The sequence below is a fragment of the Aedes albopictus genome, chromosome 2 (genome assembly GCF_035046485.1).
Source record: "Aedes albopictus strain Foshan chromosome 2, AalbF5, whole genome shotgun sequence".
Taxonomy (NCBI): domain Eukaryota; kingdom Metazoa; phylum Arthropoda; class Insecta; order Diptera; family Culicidae; genus Aedes; species Aedes albopictus.
The window spans coordinates 338,378,419-338,402,955 of record NC_085137.1 but is presented as its reverse complement, the minus strand read 5'-3'; the positions used below and the strand labels follow the sequence as shown (position 1 = coordinate 338,402,955).

The 24,537-nt window shown below is 38.8% G+C and overlaps 1 protein-coding gene and 1 long non-coding RNA gene across 6 annotated transcripts in view; one reads left to right on the top strand and one right to left on the bottom strand.

The window, feature by feature from the left end:
• Positions 1 to 1,691: 1,691 nt before the first annotated feature.
• Positions 1,692 to 24,537, bottom strand: part of LOC109431667 (ion transport peptide-like) — a 121,891-nt gene continuing 99,045 nt past the window's right edge. For 4 of the 5 annotated variants that reach the window (XM_062852600.1, XM_062852601.1, XM_062852598.1 and 1 more), the window contains exon 3: positions 4,847 to 5,510. In XM_062852600.1, the coding sequence (XP_062708584.1) occupies positions 5,387 to 5,510 (124 nt within the window). In that variant the 3' untranslated portion in view covers positions 4,847 to 5,386. Of the gene's footprint in view, positions 3,863 to 4,846; positions 5,511 to 24,537 lie in introns of those variants that run through there. The other variant, XM_019707918.3, reaches the window with a different exon arrangement.
• LOC134288273 (uncharacterized) lies at positions 21,928 to 22,417 on the top strand. The gene is made up of 2 exons (XR_009997861.1): positions 21,928 to 22,167; positions 22,224 to 22,417. It is a non-coding gene; the product is annotated as an uncharacterized LOC134288273 (long non-coding RNA).

Here is a 24,537-nt window from a genome sequence, read left to right as displayed (position 1 = left end):
AACACATTTTCACTATATGACGACGCTTGATAAGCCATCGTCAAACCCATCACTCTTGGACAGGGAATCTTCGTTGCACAGTTTTATCGAGGAAAATGTTGATTTCTAGTAGAGTTACTTCTTGGTAACCGTGTTAAGGCGAGGCAAATTTTGATGTTTTTTGTATTTTTTGTTTATTATTCAACATAAACAAAGATTTTATGGCAAATAAATATTTTTCAAATAATGTTTACGTTTACACAATGCTAGTGCAATGATTAAACTGGTGAATGTGTTGGTATTTAGTTATTTGTTTCGTTATTTTACAAGAATACGCAAAGTTTGGACCTGCGCAAAGTTAGGTGCGCACACGGTACGCTGAATTGAGAAGTGTTATTCCTCTGTAATTCGCGCACTCCAGTCGATGCCCTTTTTGTATAGAGGGCAATTAAGACCATCCAACCAACTAGCAGGCAGTTCTTCCTCTTCCATTATATTCAATATAATACGGTGTAGCTGCTCACTACCGTGCTTGAGAAGCTCGACCGGGAGTTGGTCCTTCCCAGCAGGCTTTTTGCACGGCAGTATATTAGATGCAATAATAACACAAGTTTACAAAATAAAACGAAAGTCGTGAACTCCTGTCAACGACCAACATTTTTGAAGCACAATTTAGTGCTGATTTCGAAACCGACCTTCAAAAAATTTTAAGTAGAACAGTTTTTGAGTTTTAGCTCAACATCGAGTTTTGCAACATTTCAAAATATGTAATTTACTAAAATTCAAATATATTGCGTTTTGTTCAACCAATTTTAAATCTTTTTCCATAAATTAAAAGCTGAATACAATACCATTCGATCATCTGAATACAAGTTTTGCGTCAGATTGATGAAATTCAAGATTTTGACGAGTTTTAGGGACGATCTTCTTAAATTTTAGCAAAATTCTCAAATTTTTTTGAAAAAAATGTATTTTTTTAATAAGAAAAAAACCAACTTAAAAATTCTTTCTCGACGTTTATTTGACATATCATATGTAGGCGAGTTACAGTAAAAATTTCAGCTCAATCGGAGCATTGATTACGGAGAATGAGATGTTTGAAGTGAGCGACTTTGCTTATAAATAGAACAAAAATCGATTTCAAATCATCAACCTTGTATGGAAAGTCGAAAAAATTTCCGCTCTACTGTAATTTTTTTCTTTCGCGTTTTTGAACTCAGGGCATGATTCTACACCAAAAATGATCATCAGCTTACCGAGTTCAAAAATGATGTAAACTAGTGTAATAAATAAAGAAAAATAAAAGAATGAAAAAAAAAATATAATAATTATCTGGTTGCACCTGCGATTAGCCGGCTGGAAACTACCCAGATATTCCAATCGATAATTATCCCGTAAAGTTAATAACTTCTGCGGGAATTCCATGAAGAATTCGATCTAAGGTTGCGAGTTGTGCTTGTCTTGAGGTAGCATTTGTTTTAATATTTCAATTTATTTTCAGGCAATGAAGTACATACTTGCATTGAAAAATTCCTCAAGGAATGCCACCGGAAATTGATGTATAAATTTTCGTGTTTTTTTAATAGAATTTCTTCTCAAACGACTTCAGTCAAGAGGTATAGAGCATTCGTCTTATCTGAGACTGTTGGCCATAAGTATCTAATTCTGTAGGATAGGAATTTCTTTCGAAGAACTAAACACAAATACAGCCATTATTTCATGCTCATTGATATTTCTGTTTTATTGTTTCCCCGTATTTTCGTTAAAATATATGAATAATATCATTGTATTGTTTGTTCACTTTGTTTTACAAAAAACGTTCCATTTTGTTTTGAGACTTTATTTTCTTCTGAGGCTCTAAACTCTCGAGAACAGCATTCCTCCCAGCAACAAGATTTATGAATAAGGACAACTCTACAATTCGCTTCAGGATGTTGTGTTTGTTGGGTGTGTGTGTGTGTGTTTTCAAACGTTTCAATCAATGTACAAATTAAATGAAATATTCTACGCTTTTAAAAAATGGCAATCAACGAATGTGTTACAAATATTACTTAGCGTTAAAATCTATCAACTGGTGAGTGTTTATGTGTTTCAGATCTTTCCTCAAAACTATCACTACAAATCGATTGTTTCCATTGTGGATTTGTTGAAAGTATGTTTTGCTTATTCGTTGCTTCGTTCGATAGGTTTCAAGGGGTAAGATGAGTCGATGTTTAAATAAGTTAAGAACAAATTGATGAGAGAATTGCGCAATTGATATTATTCAGTTGAAGCGAAATAAAACGGTGACAGAATCCTTCTGGGTCGCGAACTCGGCAGAAGTTTTCAACTAACTGACAAGTGTTAAACCTGACAGCGAGAAAACTGGACTGAAGCGGTGCTCGGATTGACATTGTTTCTATAGGAAGTCCGTGAACGGTTCATATTTGTGTTGCAGCCATTGCTCAAATCTTTACCCCATCCCTTTCGGGAGCAGAGGGGATAGAGAGTTGAACTGTTAGCATTTATCGCTTCGTGTTAATTGATAAGCCTATTTTTGAGAGAGAAAATACTGTCTGATGAGGAATGTTAATAATTTACACTTTCCTTGACATGTGTGATTTAAATTACGAGAAAAGTACTGCGCCCGTTTCGAGCATGGAAGGATGTATGAATTTTGGTTTTGTTTGATGACTTTTCTGTAGCGCCCAGCTTGTACCGAAATATGCATTGGGTATGTGGTAAAGATTCGGAAAGATAAATATAGAATAGTAGTACTATCGAAGCCCGACAATAAGCCAAGAAGCAAATAATAAGGATGGAAAACGATGGAAGGAGAGTGAAAATGATTTCATCATATGTTTTACGCCATAACAACTAAGGCCATTAACAAAGGTGAAAATAGAAACTTCTTCTTAACATACTTCGTTCAAGTTGCCTTACTGCTTTCTTCATCATAAATAACTAAACGTAAATGTGCGCTTTCTGGACTAGATTTTAAAGAAATATATTTTTTGAAAATATAAATACATTAGCATAAGATATTACCATGTTATTCTAGAGTGTTTGCATGTCATTGAAGATATGGTTTGTCTGAACAAAATAAACAATGCTCGCTCGTTCGCTCGCTCTATCTCTCTCTTACTCTCGTGATTCTCGTAGCTGTGAAACAAATTTCGATATTATACACATCTAATCTCCTTCTTTAGGTCAGGGGAATGCACCGAGCGACACTACCAGAGAAGTGACCCCGTTACCTTCCCCCAACTACAAACACTTCCGAATGGTACACATTTGCCTTGTTTTCCATCAAGCAATAGGACTGAGTATGCTCGTGTAATTGTTTTACTAATTACAACGCTGCAACGGAATAGTTATCTACATTCCCTAATGCTGTTTCGAAATGTTCGTCATGCCTTCTCATGCTCTCTGTCTCTTTCTGATTTCGCTCTCTCTAAGTTAGTATTGTTCGTTGTTAAAAGTTAATTTATAAATAAATATTCATTTATTAGTTAATTATGTACACATCGGCATTCTCCCTCTATCCTTCATGTTCAGTCGCTGCTCTGTATAAGTTTGCTTTCAACCTATCTATCAACTGCTGTTAGCTTGTTTTCCCTACCTATGCATACAAGAGGCAGACAGTTTCAGTAGAAAAAGCAAATCTTATAAAAAAATAAAACAAAAATTACATACAGTCACTGTCCTACTATAAGCATTAAAAATCAGCGTGATCGTCCATTAAACTAAAATACAGGTGCTGTTTGTGGTTGTGTGAAGTTCAACGCGATAGAATTACTTCTTCCCCAACATTTCGCGCCATTTCATGAATTTCTCCGTCTCTTCGTCCAGGACCAACGCTTCCACGCATGCCAGAAAGTATTCCGATCCGAAGCAACCCTCTCTGAAATAAACGAGAAAAAAACGGAAAAACTAAATTAACATCACGCGCCAAACATTTGACTATCGGAGCAAAATTTGTTAGCGGCTAGATGGTCTCTACAAAAATCAAATTTTTATACGGGTTAGTTAGTGATTGATGCACGCGCTAGGGCGCAAAAACAGCCGCCGGGTCGAAACATTGTAGCCGAGACAAAAACCAGCGGCTGGATAATGTTATACTAGTTTGAAAAACTTACGACGCGTGAAAAAAGAAAGTAATACATATCAAAAATCAAATAAGAATGTTGGATTATGCTTGAAACGAAACCTCTTTCTGGAAACCGATTTGATTGGTGAATTCGCCTCCAAAAATTACAAATCAGAAATTGACTTCTTCCTGTTTCTAAAGCATCGAAACGGCAGAATCATTTTACGGTCTTTGGTAAAGTAAGGCAGTTACCTACTACAAAACTATCAAAACTATTTTCATTTGAATGCCTACACCGCTACCTAGCGGCGAAAATCTAAAACTTGACAATTCTACATACGTTTGCCCAAGGGGTAGCTTCTGGGAATTAAAAACAGATACATGGAGTAAGACTTTGCATATTTTTCAGTTGTTTTTTTTTACTGTTTTATGCTAGTATTCACAACTCTTTGATTCCTTTGCAAGATTATACAGTAAGATTTTTCTGGGAATTATACCAGAAATTTAGTTTGCAACGGACTATTTCCATCAGTTTTTTAAATAACAAAACAACTTGAATAAATTTCATAGGTATAGAATCGAAGTTAAGAACTATTGGTTATGGAGGTTTTGCTTCAAAATCCCAAAAAATGAATGTAACAAAAATCAAAATTCTTATGGACAAGACTAAATCTAAAATAAACAAAACAAATGAAACACATACCGTGAAACTGTTCAAACGTAAAAGCAAACGGAAACATAAAGAAACCGAATCCTTCCGGTTGCGTTGAACTGCTGGTCTCTGTTATTAAGCGATGATGACGTCTTAGTTCTCCGGATGGCTCTCTTCCCTCAGAAGTCAGGAGTCAGCTAATACTTTTAAATTTGTCTCATTCTCCAGTCAACCAACCGAAAACAAAAACAGTACGTAAACTAAAACAATATAGAATTGCACAAAAATCGGCCACTGGACTGCGCAGGTCTCTCGTTGTTGTTGTTGTTTATGGTGCGATAGTGTCGGTTCGAGAAATATTCGTCGGTGATGATGATGATGCTGATGGTGATCAAGCAGATGAGATGACTTCGATGTCTCCTCGCGGATTGGCACTCGATGTTTTTTGTTTCTTATTTAATCAATGCTATTTAGTCGAAGGACATGTTCCGGCTCCTTCTGCTGTGTGATTTCTAGATACTGTATTGTTGTTAAGCACTTTTGCGCGTAAATTTCTGCTAGTTTACCGCCACGTGATTGTGTGGTGGAGTGGTCCTCCGCTAGCGAAATAGATCACTTGTTTGCGTTTCCTTAAAGCTGCTGCTGCTGCCGCTGGCGACGATGACTTCCGCTTATCCTCGTGGCACTTATAACGTGTTTGGATCTGCACCGTTTAGCACCTTGATGAACGGCTTTAGCGTTTCGATCTCGTCCGTCAGCTGCAGCGCGTCTAAGCATCCACGGAAGTAGTCTGTCGTGAAGCACGACTTTCTGCAAGAGAATGATTTGCGCCCAAGGCGATTTGATTAGTGATACTCAGATTCTGATATGCTTGGTCAATACAAACGAGGTTAGTTATACCAGGCTGCTGTTAGGGAGTTAGATTTATTGTTAGATAATTTATTTAAGAAATGAATTAGTCAGCAAAAGTTTGCTAAATTTCAGCACAATGTTGATGATAATACTAGTTTACTCGGTGAGCTGATGATCGTTTTTAGTGTAAAATCATTCCCTGAGTTCGAAAACGTGAAGGCAGTAGAGCAGATTTTTTTAGACTTTCCATAAAAGGCTGTCGATTTTAAATCGATTTTTGTTCTGTTTTTATGCAAAGTTGCTTCCTTCATACATCAATATTTTTGTAACCAATGCTCCGATTGAGCTTAAAAATTTTATATCAAAAACTGTAGAGCTCGATTTTCAGGAAAAAAAACTCAAAAACTATTCTATTTGAAAAATGTTGAAGCATGATCTTGATATCAGAACATAGGATCTGAGACCATTCGGGCAGGATCACTTATTTTGGGGACTTGCATTTTGAACTGATTGATTTGATTTTTGAGACACGATCAGATAAACACAGTAGGGTATTGTACCATTTGGGCAGGTGTACCTATTTTGGGCACTTGCCGCTATAGATCAGTTAATTTCTAACCGATTGATTTGAATTTTTGTACAGAGTTAGATACTGTACGTGACTAACTCTATACAAAATTTCAAATCAATCGGTTTGAAATTGACTTAGTTATAGCGGCAAGTGCCCAAAATAGGTACACCTGCCCAAATGGTACAAGACCCTATCTAGCCATGTTCAAACATTCAAGTCAATCGATTTGGAATTGACTGAGTTATGGCAGCAAGTGCCCAAATGGTCCCAGACTCTAATAATCCATCAACAATTTTGGTCGTTGATAGAAGTTCATGGCTTTCGTTTTTTGTAAGCTATCTGTCTAGAAAATCGGAATGCTCTGCATGTACACATAAAATCAGCAAAGTTTTCTAATCACCAAACACAATATTGTGGTGATGAGATGAATTTCCGACTGAACTTCTAGAAAAAAATGTAACAGTTCCATAAAGAATTTTCGTGAGAAATCAAATAGTATGCTAGATAGTATATGTATGTCCCCGCGTACAAACATAACAAATACATTGGTTTAAAATTGACTGAGTTATAGCGGAAAAGTGTCCAAAATAGACTTTCCTAGTTTTCGCCAAATTGTAACGGTTGACTGCCACCGGGCATATAACTGCCACAATATTGCATCGATTTATATACAAAATAATGAATATTTTTTATTTCAGGGGTCTCGGGGAGTTTTTTTTTTTTTTTTTATCTGTATTAACGAGATTTTTAGCCCTAGGCTAGTTCATCTCGGGACCCACGCTTTACTTCCCTTCCGGGTGTCAGAAACGTCCTAGAGGGCTTCAAGGGGTTTCATGAGCGTTCCATGGGTGTTATAGGAGGTCTCAAGTGTTTCAGGAGGTGCCAGGGACGTTCCAGAGAGTTTCAAGAGGTTTCAGGAGTTCCATGGGTGTTCTGGGACATTTCAATATATTTCCGGTAGTTTCAGGAGGTTTCAGGAGCATTCTAGGATTACTCTAGGAGTTTCAGGAGCTCTCTAGAGGGTTTCAGGGGTTTTAGGACCTTCCGGCGATGCTTAACCTTCCTCTTGCAGCTCGCTGACGTAGTGTAAGGTTTGGGTCAAAAATGAACCTAATGCCAAAGGAGGGTTAATAGGAATTTAAGGGCATTTCAGGGGATTTTAGAGACGCTCAAAAGTGTGTCAGGAAGCTTCAGAGAAGTTCCAGGGGATTTCATGGTAGTTCCAGAGGATTTTGGGGGCGTTCCATGGAGTTTCAAGGGATTCAAGGGAGTTCCAGGGAGTCTTAGACTACCGTCCTACGCATAATTGTCCCATGTCATATGGGAATCCCATATAACATGGGACAACTATGCGTAGAACGGCAATAGAGGCGTTCCAGGGAGTCTTCATCGACGATCTGTCCAATGATGATCTAGTCCGATCTTTAAGCCGTGCATGCGATGCCGCGATGCATAGGCGTGCGCTACCCAGAAATGGACGAAAACCGGTATACTGGTGGTGTCCTGAAATCGCAGAGCTCAGACCGTCCTGCCTAAGAGCGAGGGGGAGGATGCAAAGAGCTCATACCGATGAGGGTAGAGCGGAAAGAGGTGAGGCCTATAGGGAGGCTAAACTGGCATTAAGCAAAGAGATTAAGGCACGAAAACGAGCGTGTTTCGAAAATCTCTGCCAGGCAGCCAACACGACACCCTGGGGCGATGCCTACAGGGTAGTCATGGCCAAAACGAAAGGAGCGTCGGTGCCCCCGGAACGCTCACCCGTGATGCTTCAGAGGATCGTGGAAACGTTGATCCCACGCCACGATATAAGACCATGGGCTGCCATCCCACCTGGCCGAATGGACCAGGGTGAGGTAGCCCCAGTGAGGAACGATGAGCTCATCGTAATTGCGAAGTCACTCAAGTTGAACAAGGCTCCGGGTCCGGATGGTATCCCGACGGTAGCCATCAAGTCGGCCATCGAGGCATGCCCTGATATGTTCAGAATGGCTATGCAGATGTGCCTGGACAGAGGCGAATTTCCGGAGAGGTGGAAAAGGCAAAGATTGGTTCTGTTGCCTAAACACGGGAAGCCACCCGGCGACCCGTCGGCATACAGACCTATCTTCCTACTGGACACCTCCGGGAAACTGTTGGAACGAATCATTCTGTCGAGGCTAATGGTCTATACCGAGAAACCAGATGACTCTGGGCTCTCGGATAACCAGTTTGGCTTCCGGAAAGGTCGATCGACGGTGGACGCTATTAAGGCCGTAACGGAAACGGCTGAGATAGTGATCCAGCATAAACGTAGAGGAATTCGTTATTGCGCGGTAGTCACGTTGGATGTGAAGAATGCGTTCAATAGCGTCAGTTGGGCATGGGCAGCCATTGAATGCGCCATCCAACACCTAGGAGTCCCGGATAGTTTACGCCGGGTACTGGAGAGCTATTTGCAGGATAGGGTGCTACTCTATGAGTATGCAGGAGGTATGCGGTAGAGATATCATTCCCGACAACATTGTTGAAAGGATGTGTACGGGGGAGGACAAGTGGTATGCCGTTTCTTCCACGGTATCTCGAATCGTCCTTGAACTACAGAGAAAATGACGAGCCGAACAACCGCTAATTGAGTTGGCTCCCCCTCCCCATCCAGGAGCTTGAGCCCAACGGGTAGTCTATGTACTAGCCAGGGCCCGCGCCTCCGGGGAAGAGCGAACAACTTAAGGCGGTAGCAGGTGGAACGCTTACCATTAGAGTGTACTCATTGTACGAAGTCATCCCCCTTCTCGAAGTCATCCCTTAAGCCTAGTTTGGTGTTTGAAAGGAATCGCTCAAGAAACTTCTTGACCGATTCCTGGCAGAAACTTTCCACGGTGACTGCTATTTGAACTGTCATTTCTTCGCAACTGCGTACTGTGATCGAAGAAAAACGGTTTCTTGGGCGATTCAGGCAAGGAATTTCTCATGCATCAAGATAGGCTGAAAAATTCCTTCTGAACTGCAAACAGCGCTTTAAGGAAAAGAGAGAAAGAGGTTTTAGTGTCGACCCCACATAACCTGAGGACCCACCTCTCGGGTATCTGAAGAAGCAGATTTCCTCTTTCTATAAAAAAGGGAGTCTTCAAGGAGGTTCTGGGACGTTGCAGAGGGTTTCATAACGTTTAAGAAACACTCTAGGAAGTTTCCAGTGGTTCCAGGGGCGTTCTAGGGTGTTCCATGAGGTTTCAGGGGGTGTCGAATTTTATGGGGGATTCCAAAACGTTTCAGAGGATTTTAAGGGGTTTCAGAGGTTTCAGGTGCGTTTCGAAAACCCTCTGACACCACCTGAAAATCCTTCAAAAGCTTGTTCAAAGGTCCCCTGAAATCCCCTGAAACGTCTTGATGCGCCTTGGAACGTCTTGAACGTCTTGGAACGTCTTGAAAGAGCATCGCTGAAATCTCGTCGAACGCTTCCAGAAAGCTACGGAGACCACTTCTAAACCCTCTGAAACGCCGTGAAACCACTTGAAATTTCCCGAAACGCCTTTAAATGCCTCGTTACCCCCTCGTTACTTCCTAAATCCCTCCCGAATTCTACGGAAACACCTTCGGAACCTTCCTGAAACCTCCTAAAAATCCTTTGTTCACCTTGAACCTCCTCCGAAACATCCTTGAAACCTTTTTTAAACACCTCCGAAATCCACCTGAAACTGCAGTTGAACAATTGGTCGGCGTTAAGTCAGAGTTGACTACGCGATTTTTTGGGCAGATAGAGATAAGCGAAGGACTTCGATAACTTTGAGCTTTTCGACGTTTCTTTGATACAGGTGGGTCATTACAAGTTGTTTACGATATCGAGAAGGCATTCACTCAAAATCAAACCTGCTTGAGTGTTTTCTTGGATATCGAGGGTGCTTTCGACAACGTTCCTTCCGATGCCATGTTGAGAGCCGCACGAAAATTCTCAAAAACCGTCATCTCTTCTCAGCATTGCGTCAGGCAGCGATGAGGAAATTGAGTGTTTGTAGATGCCGCCAAAGGGGGGTCTTGTTACCACATCTGTGGAATCTCGTGGGAGATACGCTATTGAGCCAACTCAATAATAGCGGTTTCCCTACTTATGGTTTGCGATTACCTGGCATTGTTAGTTGATATGTGCAGTGCATCCTGAATTCCACAAGAGTTTGGGCAGCGCAGGTTTTTGGTTGCATACCAGCGAAGACTACTTTGTCAAGAAGATATGGAGCTCTGCTATTTTCCCATACCAACGTCAAGCGTCACCGACTGCACCGCTGCCTGCTGAGCTAAGGTGATGAAAGTATGTGTGTTGGTGCTAGTATGCACATTAGTATGGGACAAATATCAAATCCTCGCTCCAGTCGACTTTTTAGATCCCATTTAGGTCCCATATGAACTGTGCAAAATTTCAGCGCAATCGGTGAAACTATAATTTAGCGCAAGCGGTTCAAAGTTTTCATAGGATTTACTATGGGAAAAGTTACACTTTCAGATAAAAAATCCCAGAGGTCGTTCCTTGTCTCCTTAATTCAAATCGATCAATGTTTCTTGTAGAAAATTTAATTATGAAACTTTCCTTCGAAGACCGCAAAACAATTGGATGCTTGTGGAAAAAGTTATTGATTTATTACCGATTAGTGATCAAATGAACGGCTTTTTGTTTTGTTTTATTAGCAGCACTGTAGCTGCTGCCTTGACTGCTGCTGTTTCTGGGGATGGTGATGCCTCCCGCCACCCCATGCAACAACGGCAGCAGCAGTGCTGCTGATAAAACAAAATAAACAGCCGTTCGTTGGATCACTAATCGGTAACAAATCAATAACTTTTTCCACAAGCATCCAATTGTTTTGCGGTCTTCGAAGGAAAGTTTCATAATTAATTTTTCTACACGAAACATTGGTCGTTTTGAATTAAGGAGACAAGGGACGACCTCTGGGATTTTTTATCTGAAAGTGTAACTTTTCCCATAGTAAATCCTATGTAAACTTTAAATCGCTTGCGCTAAATTATAGTTTTACCGATTGCGCTGAAATTTTGTACAGTTCATATGGGACCTAAATGGGATCTAAAAAGTCGACTGGAGCGAGGATTTATTTTTTCCATACAAGCGTGTACCATACTAATGCACATTTACTGCTTACCCAATGCTACAATAACTTGAATTTGAATCGTACCGAAGAACACTTTATCAAGAGGACTAGCAGAACGGCTGGAAATCGAAAGTTACTGTTAGTAACGCAGCCCCCGGATCAAGATAGAACTATTAATGATCGTGCTAAAAAAGTTCATACTAGCGCACTGCAGCATAACAGCAAACTGTTAAACTTTTATACAAAAGTAGCACCTTAGCTCAATAGGCGGCGATGCCTTCGGTGACGCTTAACGTTAATGGGAAAATAGCAGAGTTCTATGCCTTCTTGATAAATTCGGTAAGAATTACATAGCTATAGCTCCTATGCAACCAAAAACCTGCGCTGTCGGTCGTGACTCATTTGTGGCTGCTTTGGAGCTTAGGACAGACTCTTCTCGGCGAAAATAGACTACATAAATGTTGTTCCCTATAAGATCCAAATTGTTGTAGCATTACCAATGACTGATGTTTAAATTGAACTCAGCTAACTGTATTAGTAACATATTTTTCTAAATAGATCAATAAGAATAAAAACAGCTACAGAACCTAAAAACTTGGACATGAAAGTCCCCCACATATTGTTCAAGGGAATTCGTTATTCAGTAGTATGTAGCTCGAGAATTCTTTGAGAATGCCTGTCTTTCAGGTTTTTCCCTTTTCCCCTGAGTACACTTATGCAGACTCACGAGATGAACAATGCGTTAATATGGATTAAATGCGGGTTTCCTCCATTCAGGCAAGTTTTGATTAGTAAGGGGAAAATTACTCTGCGTTAAAAACACTTGTTGGTCATTAAAACCAGGTTAATTGGCGATTTGTCATATTTATTAGTTTGAAGTGTGTGAAGCGTGATTCAGCAGGTTCTTCACCTGGAGGTCCCCAAGCGGAATTTCACGAAATTCAACTGGTTGTGGACAATAGCTCTGTTCTACCAAGAACATGTATGACCGCATTCATAATTTTTGCCATAAACTAGTCCAATCACGCGCTGTTCCGATATATCAATTATTCATCATTTCAGCACTCAACACATGTGACTAGTGCAATTATTTTTTTATGGCCAATCCGTCAACCGGGCACATTCTACCAGTTTGTTAATATCAAAACCCACCAATCTGGTAACTTTGAACCCGGGAAAGGTTTTTATTAGGCATCCCTCGAGAGCTCAGAGATAAGTGGTCGGTCACTCGTCGTATGATAAGACGTGGGAAGATAACTCCCCCATCCCAGCAGCTGCCCCCTACGCACTGCGCGCGCTTATTCAGTCCCGCGAGCTAGCTAGAGCAGCCGTCAACCAGTCTAACGAGTCTAGTTTCCCACCGATTCGGAGAGTACCGACGACGTACGTATGCATGCATGCATGTAAGCGAGTTGCAGGCGGGCTGGCCGCTTTACTCTTTACACGAAAACAGCTTCCAACTGTAATATGACGGTGGTGCACGCGGCGGTTTGTACCTAGGTTGCTGGCGCGCTTACAGAAACAGAACTGGCAGACACCGTGGCGGCTTGAACGCCGTGCGCGATCTACTCTATACGTGGTGATTGTGGTGGACTACGGCGCGGCGCGGCGTGGACGATACCAGCGAACGGATACGGCCGATGGGAACCATTTGGGGTAGCGTGAAGGAATTTTCCTTGTATGAAGCTTGACCGCGGAAAAAACCTCTTTGAGTCGCTGGCTGCTATACTGGTGTGATTGTGATTGAATTGGCAATTTGATGGTCGTCTGTTTTTGCGCGGTTCGATACCACACCGAAGCGGTTCGTTCTGTCCGGTTATGTCTATGGATATATGCATACGTTTCCACCGCGTTGGATGGATGCATGTGAGCCAAGTGCCCGATGCTAGAACCACACAAAGCGATGCGACTACGACGACAACGCAAAACCGTTAAAGCTGTGGAAGGCGTTCGGTTGATTGGATTGATTGATTTTAATGAATGTTGATAATACATTCTGATTATCGCCTTCGGGTTGTTTTTTGACTTTCTCAGGGGGAGAAATGCACTTTGGTTTGTTTACGCGGGCGCGGCTGGATAGATGGGTGTCCTCGATAAAAATGAATCACGGGGCGTTATAAATTAATCTATAGTCGTGCGACGACCGCCCGCATCGTCATTCAGCAAAATTGTATAAAATCGATGACTTTTATGGGTGTTTTTGTGTTGTGGTGCTAAAACGACTGAAAAATTCTAGACCATGGTTTTTTGTTCATTGCAAATAGTTGCTTACCTGATGTGGTAAGCGGGCGAATATTCAGCAAGATCATGCTGAGCTTGGATGGTCGAGCCCGTATGAAGTTGATCATCAATATTTTCTTCTTTTCTCGATCAGCCTAGACAGCTGTGTAGTGTCGGTAGCGATTGTCTCAATTGGCTAAGAATAACACTAGGGCCCACCGGTGGTAAGAGTCCACTAACAGGTGACCCGTAATTCATGGTGCGGTGCGGCTATATCCCTTTCGTGACGAACCAGCACAATTGTGCTGTTGAGCGGTAACAGTAGTGTACACTTAAAAAAAATCACCGACTTCGGTAATACTTTACCGTAATCTTAAAGACAAGGTTTTTTTTTTATTCTTTATTAAATCAAAAAAAAAATTAAGGACAAGGTATTTGGAGTACATTGTTCAAAATTTCTAGAGCACCGTTTTTTAGAACCGTTGAACGGATTTGGTTTAAAATGCATCACGTTGTTGACAACCACTGAACAATTAAGCGTGATGCATTTTCGTTAAGTTTATTTTACAGGAACAAAACGATAAAGCTTGCAACTTTTGCCGAACTCCGTTGGAGTTTGACAGAGAAACGATAAGATTTTACCAAAATTTGGTTATTTTTCACAGAATTAAAACCCCGTTACCGAACGCTCAGAAGTTGAGATTTCGGTAAACATTACCGAACGCGTTTAGCTGTGTAGACTTTGTTTTAAGTGATGTAAACTGGCGACAAACATATCTAAAGGTCCAATATGCAAAAGAGAGGCTCTCTTTGTTCCGATTCTCTTTGAATTATTATGATGCCACAGTGGGCATTTCGACAATTAGTGATGTGTAGATCGGAAAAGCATTGTTTATTATACCTTCCGACACAAGAAGTAATTCAAAATTTATAAATGCAAGCACATTATAATCGAAAGAGAGGAGACTTAAAGAGAGCCTCTCATTTACACTTAGGACCTATATATGTTCGGCCTGAACTGTTTCAATAATTCAGCCATTACTTATACTTGTATGTTTGTAAACAAACTTTTGTTTATGCTGCCTGTGAAATTTACCTCAACAAGGTAAACAAAAAGTGGAAAAAACCGGAAAACACGAAAAAGTTTTATCCGTCGCATATTTTTAATTTCCGATTCATCTAGGTATCCAAAGCTAGAAATCGTAAGATAAAGAGTGGGGGAGCAAAGCCCAAAATGCCAAGGTGGGGTAAAACGGCCCAACTCATAAAATCATTCCTGAATGGCACTTGATCATTACTATAGGTGAATGGTGTCAAGATATTTTTGCATCGAACATTCTTCTAGAACCTAGGCCACCAAACCCACGAAAATATCTTTTTATTTCCCAATGAAAGTTGGCAACTTCCGGTTTTTCGTGCTTGCAATTAAGGTTTTCTGGTGATTTTATTACCAGCCAAGTGTTTCCAACGAGATTGAGGTACACATGGAGACGCACGGTTGTTGATGTCTACGCTTTCCATGTTAGGGATCATTCAAACATTACGATCATCGTTTTGCGGGGAGGGGGTAACACTCCATTTATTGAGTATACGAAAAAAGCGGGAAAGAGGTGGAAAAAGGAGTCGGGAATGACCGAACACTGATGGACATAATTTATGAATGTTTTCATGAAGAGGCATCTTACCCCATGGCAGATGGTCTTTTTGCACCACTTCCGTTTTACGAATCAGTTTTTAAAATCGCTAAAAATCGATAAAAATTCAATAGTTTAGTGAATAGTTTTGCTGAAGTATTGAGCAAATATTGTCTAGTTGATGTTACCACTTTGAAAGCCTAACAAATGAGGCTAATTATCATTGAAAACGATGAAAGTTTGAAAAATGGCATTTTACCCCACTTGACCCTAGTTTTTTCAAATGAGGAAAAATAATTGTTGTTTTGTTGAGAAATCTAAGAATTCTGGAGAGCCAAAGTTGAGCCATTTGTAATGGAGTATTCACTTTTTTGCGCTCCGTCTCGAAAGGGATATGCTCACCGTGCCTAGAAGTAGAAATGAATGGTTAGGAGGATCTAATAAAAACCCAACCGCTAACGGAGCCTGTGGAGTACAAGGGCGTACTCCACAGTATTTCGCCCTTACTGTGCTAATCGGAGCAGTTGTGCAGTGGACCTTGTGTTTCTCCGAGACAATCAGCTGACCTTCTTTAGTCTCGAACTTGAAGCTAAATAAGGGCGGGATTATGAAGATGTTGTTAATTATTTTAAATTTTCACCTATATGGTATCGCACAATGCGATTTACACACTGTATTCTGTGTATTCTCGTCTTTGGCGTTTTCCAAGCGGTACCGTTATGGTTTTATTGCTGCTGTTCTCTGTTGTGCTGTGGTTGCAAAGAGTTTAATTTTGCCTAGTTTAAGTAGAGGCTACGCTTCCCGGGTAGAGGCTAATGGCAAACAAAGGACAAAATAATAACTGGTTTTGCCATCATATCTCGTTTTGCCATTCTTCTGTTATTATGAAAAACTTAAAATGGCAAATCAATAGCAAAATATACAATCATAGCAAATCTTGTCATTGATATGTTATTCATGAATAATGCAAAATAACACATCAATAACAAAAATTACTATCATGGTAAAACTTGCAATTTAGCACCTTTTATAATGAATTGTATAAAATATCAAAACAATAACATAATTTACATAATTTACATTCCTAGCTAAATTTGCAATTATTTTGATATTGTGAGAAACTATTTATAAACATTAGGCACCATAACATATTTTACTCTTAATATACCATTAACTATTATATTGTACATTTCAAGCATAACTTTTCAATTCGACGTATCTCGCAAAAGTAAACAAATCCGGATTCTCAGCTGTGTGTTTGATTCGCAATGGATTCTATTTGATGCACATCAATTTATGTTAATTAACGGGTAGAGGTGAATGGCAAACCAAAAACAAAAGAATAACCAATTTTATTGTCATAACTTATTTTGTCATTCATGAGTTCTTCATGAAGAGCTTAATACAACATGTGAATAGCATAATATGATATCATATCAAAATATGCCATTCGCTTGTCATTTTAAAATTTGGAAGAATAACTACTGAATGTCTTATTTTGCTATCATAATAAATTTTGCAATTGGTGAGATATTGTTGACCTTTTGTGAGTTTGATGCACTCGCAGTTTTGGCACTTATCAAGAACAACATAATGACAAAATTTGAACTTTGGTTATTCTAATGGTAAATTTTGATATTTGCTTGCAATTACTTTCCATCCAAAAAACTTATAAGATTTCATTTTGTTATTAGAATAAACAACTTAATATACCCTTCTTTTAGATGACAAGGGAATAACTAATTTTGATATTGTTCTATTTTCAATAACTCAATAATGGTATATTTTGCAATTCTCAATCTTAATTTTTTGTTCTTGGTTTGCCATTGTAATGTCAAAATTTGACATTCTTTAGTTATTTTATCTAACAATGTCAGTTATTATTTTCTTCAACCTCTGATTGGATAGCTGTTCCTTCCCAAATAGCATTCCATAAGCAATTAGAATAGGAGTATTAAAGTTCAAACATGACAACTTTCAGTTTGCAATCTACGAATTACTCCGTTACCACGCAACGCAACGCAACGCAACGCAACGCAACAATGTCAGTTATTATTTTTGCCCTTTTGTCACTTATTTCAAACAAACCAATGACAAATTTTACCATTCAGTAATTTGTTTTGAATGGTAAAACTTGCAATTGTTTTGTAATTCTTTTCTGCCCGGGTTAGGATAGTTCAGATCAATCTTCAGCTTGAAAGACCAGCAACAATCAATCTTTGCAGACTTATGCAAAATGGCACAGCCCAAGAGGCCAAGAACCTTATTTTCGTAAGGAGAATTTCTATCTGGGAAACCTTTCGAACCCGTTGTTTGCTACTTTTAGATAAAAATGAAATGTCATTTCGCGAGCCTGTGTGCTTGTGAACTACGCAATCGTTGCTACACGTACCTCTGAACTAACCATCAGAGATGTATTTTCGCTATCACAATTTATGTTTCTGTTGGAAATTTCAACAGGAAATACGTCTATTGTTCGGTGTATTCATCGCATGATTAACTGTCCCCTACAGATGCTTTCAAATTAGTCATCGCACACTGCACTTCAAAAGGCCTTCCACTAATTGTTGGGAGTGATACTAAAGGTCACCATATCATCTGGGGCAGCTCAGACATTGACATGAGAGGCTCCAGTTTGATGGAATACTAAAGTAGTGCAGATCTTGGATTACTGAACATTGGCAACCGTCCAACCTTCATGATACCTGCAAGAGAGGAAGTGTTAGACATAACGCATTGCTCTAACGGAATAAGTCACGAGTAGACCAATTGGCATGTGTCAGATGAAGAATCTACAGCAGAGGCCACCCCGGCCTTAGCTTGAACGGTAAGTGAAGTAAAATGAAGAATCTGATCTGAAGATCTTATCATCGCTACATCTTTTTTGAACATTTAAATGTCAACCAACTAGTCAACCAACTGGGATCTGTTCACTGATTTGGTTGCGGCCAGATTTCATGGAAATTCACAATCCATTGACACTCCAAGTGATTTAGATGATGTCGTACATAGGCGCCAACTTAGGGGGGCAAGCATGGTTTTGCTTCTTTCCAATCTCCTGGAGTAGATGGGATGTAATATTTTGCTTCAGAAGGAATTTGATTATTTCAAGCATGTTTTGAAATAACTATGTACTTGTTTACTTGAAATAACCAAATCTTGGCGGGATATTACTGTAAAGTTTATTCCGAAAGTAGGTCGTGCGTCGCATGAAGAAGCAAAGAGTTAAAGACGTATCAGTTTGACCTATTTTCTTCTGAAATGCTTAGAACGCTCTGTCGATCATCATATCCGTGATGTTCATCTGGCCAACGTGCCTCTTCAAGTGAACCAACATGCTTTCCAATCTGCAAACCCGAGCAGAGGAGAATATCAAATCAATAACTATCAAATCACATAACCTGTTTTTATATCTTGTTTTGTTATTATTAACTTATCAAGGCATTACTCTTCCATAACATGTTTTGTTTGACAATCTTATTTTGTTATGATCAAGCTATTGGTATACACCCATAAAATAATCTTTTAATAATAGGTTTTGTTATAGAGCAAATGTAGTTATTATTATAATGTTGACAAATATTTAATATACAATAGCACAACAATAACAAGTTTTGAAATCGAAACTACATCATTCAAGATTTACATTGTTTACAGCATACCGTTCGGTTCATCTAATTAGTTATTCTAATTGTAACTGAACGAGCTTTTGCGCTTATCATTTTATAAACTCTTCGATAATTATGATTTGTTTTATGTTTCTTTTTTTAGTATTTAGTTACGTATATTCGTAGCTATTCCATAGCAATTCGATATAGTTGACCTAAAAATGTTGTTCTACTTGATGAGTTTGTAGTTCAGCAAAAATACTTAGACTTATATTTTTGTAATTCGTCATTAGGATTAAGTGCTCCACCCAATGCATACATTTGCGTGTGCGTGGCAGTAGTTTGATAGATTTCCCATGGTAAAACTGTGAAAAAGCGCAGACCTCGACGGAACGGACACTAGGTATGTGTTCCAGGCTTTAGGTCTACGAATGTTTTAAAGTGTAGCCCAGAACAAGATGAAATGAGCGATCAGCTGATCCGAAACGTCTCGTAAAATGGCTCATAGTCCATTTTACGAGCTGATTTTATGAATGAAATTTTGACAGGAGCTCGCGTCTTAGCCCGTGAAAATCAATATCATCATCAAAATTGTTGTCGTTTCGTAAAATTCCTTAAATTTTCAAATAATCGTAACTTTTTAACCACTGAACTGACTTTTATTGTTTTGTAATTTTAATTTTACTGACAACGGTAGTCTGCTATCACAGACAAACAAATGTAAAACTCCAATAATTCCCATCGTACACAAATTTAACGGTCTATTTGGAATTTTGTTAGTTGACCAACTGCCCACCCGTAGCGCTCGCATCGTTTTTGTTCGACTTTAACTTTTGCCCACTACCGCCACCTAGGGTACGGGAACCGGTTTTGTCCAGTCTAAGGGAAATCATTTTTATAAAAATAGATAATAATCACATGAAAACTACCAATGTGTCAAATGAAAGGATAGATAGACAGATAGATAGATAGATAGATAGATAGATAGATAGATAGATAGATAGATAGATAGATAGATAGATAGATAGATAGATAGATAGATAGATAGATAGATAGATAGATAGATAGATAGATAGATAGATAGATAGATAGATAGATAGATAGATAGATAGATAGATAGATAGATAGATAGATAGATAGATAGATAGATAGATAGATAGATAGATAGATAGATAGATAGATAGATAGATAGATAGATAGATAGATAGATAGATAGATAGATAGATAGATAGATAGATAGATAGATAGATAGATAGATAGATAGATAGATAGATAGATAGATAGATAGATAGATAGATAGATAGATAGATAGATAGATAGATAGATAGATAGATAGATAGATAGATAGATAGATAGATAGATAGATAGATAGATAGATAGATAGATAGATAGATAGATAGATAGATAGATAGATAGATAGATAGATAGATAGATAGATAGATAGATAGATAGATAGATAGATAGATAGATAGATAGATAGATAGATAGATAGATAGATAGATAGATAGATAGATAGATAGATAGATAGATAGATAGATAGATAGATAGATAGATAGATAGATAGATAGATAGATAGATAGATAGATAGATAGATAGATAGATAGATAGATAGATAGATAGATAGATAGATAGATAGATAGATAGATAGATAGATAGATAGATAGATAGATAGATAGATAGATAGATAGATAGATAGATAGATAGATAGATAGATAGATAGATAGATAGATAGATAGATAGATAGATAGATAGATAGATAGATAGATAGATAGATAGATAGATAGATAGATAGATAGATAGATAGATAGATAGATAGATAGATAGATAGATAGATAGATAGATAGATAGATAGATAGATAGATAGATAGATAGATAGATAGATAGATAGATAGATAGATAGATAGATAGATAGATAGATAGATAGATAGATAGATAGATAGATAGATAGATAGATAGATAGATAGATAGATAGATAGATAGATAGATAGATAGATAGATAGATAGATAGATAGATAGATAGATAGATAGATAGATAGATAGATAGATAGATAGATAGATAGATAGATAGATAGATAGATAGATAGATAGATAGATAGATAGATAGATAGATAGATAGATAGATAGATAGATAGATAGATAGATAGATAGATAGATAGATAGATAGATAGATAGATAGATAGATAGATAGATAGATAGATAGATAGATAGATAGATAGATAGATAGATAGATAGATAGATAGATAGATAGATAGATAGATAGATAGATAGATAGATAGATAGATAGATAGATAGATAGATAGATAGATAGATAGATAGATAGATAGATAGATAGATAGATAGATAGATAGATAGATAGATAGATAGATAGATAGATAGATAGATAGATAGATAGATAGATAGATAGATAGATAGATAGATAGATAGATAGATAGATAGATAGATAGATAGATAGATAGATAGATAGATAGATAGATAGATAGATAGATAGATAGATAGATAGATAGATAGATAGATAGATAGATAGATAGATAGATAGATAGATAGATAGATAGATAGATAGATAGATAGATAGATAGATAGACATATCTCGCTTATAGACACTATAGATACAATAGACTCGTGGAGGCGAAGACAACTGTAGCCAAACGAGGATTACGTCACCAGTTCAATAGCGACAATGGATTGTGTGACGTCATATTCGCTAGGTACACTCTAAATTCACGGTAAAACACACTAAAATCGCATTGCTCAACCATGTTTCCGCGAGTCTATGGCAATCTATAGTGTCATAGTCTATCACGGAGAGAAATCAAGCTAGATTGAAATAACCAAAATTTTAGTTGACGTTCAAAGTCTGATTTTGTTTGTTCCAAGGTTCACAAATAATTGTTTCTAGATTGAGCTTTCGTTTCAAATAAATTATTTTTTTAAGTGCTTTTTACCTAAACGATTTGGTTCTTACAAAGTAGTTCTTGCTTTGATTCAAACCAAGATAACTCATTCGTTTTTACCAAAAATTAGGTTGATGAAAAAAGTTCCTCGTTGACAAAAACAATCTGGAACTTTGGTTGAAATAAACCAATACTTTCGGAGGAAGTAACCTAAAAATTTGGTTGGGTGAATTCCAATCTAAGAAACTGTTCGAAGCAAACTAAATGATTAGTTTGTTCACACCACCGTTTGCTGGGGACGCGTCAGTCGAGCTCTCGCTCCTGGATTATTGTTGTCATCATGAAAGTTTGACTGGCGGAGAAAACAGGCAGACAGAAACATTAAGGTAAGTTCTTTTTATTATTCCGTACAAAGTTTTGTTTCAATCATGTTTCGATGACCATTAACGCTGCCTTGTTTATTTTTTAGCAACAGTGATTTCGGGAAAAATAAAGAACTGAAATTAAGAAAACTGAACTAAATGAAGAAAATCTTGTTGGACTGAAGCCATCCCGATTCCAGTAGCAGTCCCGTAGCTCTTTCTCGCTAACGAAGAAGGTGACGCTGTACATTTTCAATAAGGTTTGTATACTGAGGGCTTCAATGTTAATGATTCTAAAAGTGACATGTTTTTTTAGGAATACCTAAAAATCTGGATAAACCCGAAGATATGAGCCCGAGGATGTTTGACTATATGACAGTGGCATTGCTCAAGAACCTAGCCCAAAACTTGAACGAGGATGGACCAGAAACAATGACAATGTACTCTGCGAGATTTGTGGGCAATTTTGTATGTCAATATGATAAGAAATTAAATCAATCGTGAAAACGATGAATTGGTGTTTTCAATTGAATTCAATGGGAAACAGAAAGGGAGCGAAATGGGAGGAACGGGAGTAGAACAACCATGCCATTAGTTATTTCAAGCAAATAATTGGCTGTATGGAAACTATGAATTGGTGGTCTCAAACTAACATTATGGTTTACAAACAATCAACACTGTTGGTTATTTATGCAGCTGTCAAACAAAATAACCAAAATTTTGTTTCTTACGAGCAATTCGTGGTTGAATTTATCTGCTGTCTGAAAAATCGAGTTGCCTATTTTTTGAGTTTATTTTAACTAATGCACATTATTGAAGCAACGTAATGTATTGTTTGTGCAAAATTCAATGTGGAATCCTGGTTAAAATAAATTAAAGATTGGCTGTTTCTACTATTTATTTTTCTCCGTGATAGTCTATTTTACGAAACGACAACAGTGATGATATTGATATTAACACTCACGGGCTTGGGCGCAACCTCCTGTCAAATTTTCATTCATGAAATGAGCGATCCACTGATCCGAAGCGCCTCGTAAAATGGTTCATTGTTATTCACGCTCACGGGCTTGGACGCGACCTCCTGTCAAATTTTCATTCATAAAATGAGCGATCAGCTGATCTGTAACGTCTCGTAAAATGGCTCATATTGTGGCTATTAGGGTTCATTCAAATATTAAGTAACGCTTAAGGGGTGGGAGGGGCCTAGCGCTGTGTTACGCTTCATACAAAATATCAAAACTTATTGGGAATCTCGGTATACGTAAGGAACAAATCTTTATTTGATCTAACTTGGTTGGAGGTTTAACAAGAAGTGAAATGAAAAACTATGTGTCAAACTATGTCGGGATCACCAATGCCTACTTGATCTTCAACACCCCCTCTTGATCCGACACCTTTGGACAGGTCATAGGCTCCTCTCCGGTTGCATACACCACGAAGTTTCACGGTCGAGTTCGCATTAGTCCTCCAAGATTCAAGCAGCTGCGTATTAGCACTTTTCTTGAGGAAACCACTGCTCGATTTTTGAACACGTCGTATGCCTTTCTTGGGTTTGTCACCGGTTCCTTCGCTTTGCCAATCTTGATATCGCTGCACACGCCTATCACACTGCATCACCGGAAGCCGGGAAGAGGGCTTCAATTTATCCGGACAATCAACCATGCAGCCTTCAATCTTCTCAGCTTCATCTCCATCATGCGGGACATCATTTTCCCCCTCTGGCTCGCTTGTCTGATCCTCGCAGTGCTTAGTATTTGATATCTTGATGTCCAATTCATAGAGATTTCCTCTCAGCAATATTTCCTCTCAGCAATGCCGTCGCAATCACAATATTGCCTTTCTTCAACACAGCAACGCTTCCCTCAAATATTACGGTAACGCCAGCCTTCGTCAAACGCTTAACCGACAACAAGTTCTCCCGCAGCTCTGGAACATAGAGCACCTGGTTGACGTTGAGTGGTACTCTTCTATTACTCTGACCGTCAATAACGCCAACCGCTTCTGCTTCGAGAGTCTGTCCCTCCTTCGCAATGTCGAAAATGATCGGAGCTCTCAGTTGCCTTGCCGATGAAAATGCCTTCAAATCGTTCACTACATGGTCACTCGCGCCGGAATCCAGTCTGAACGTCAATTTGCTGGAGCCGTTCCGTTGACCACCGTGCCGATCCACCATGAAACTTACCGCCTTCCTGTTTGCCGCTGCTGATTCCGAACTGAACTCTTCTTCGCAGTCCTTTTTCATGTGGCCTTTCTTTCCACACCTGTGGCACCGGCCACCGAATTTCGTCTGCTTGAGCCTAGCTTTTTCTCCAGAAAACGCCGTGGGTACCTCTTCAAATGGATCATGATGCCGTTCTTGTTGCTTCATCTCCTCCGCAAGCAGCCGCTGCTTCACGTGGTCCAGCGTTATTTCATCGTCCCCCAGATTTTCAAGCGCCGTGATTAGAGGGTCGTATGAATCTGGAAGCGTTCCGAACAGTGATACCACCATATCCGCATCCGACAGCTTGGCACCAGCAACACGTAGTTGGCGGATCAAGTCTTCAAATGCCACCAGGTGTTCACGCATCGACGAACCTTCCTTCATCTTCAAACGGCTCAACTGCTTCCGCACCAGGTTCTGCGTTCCC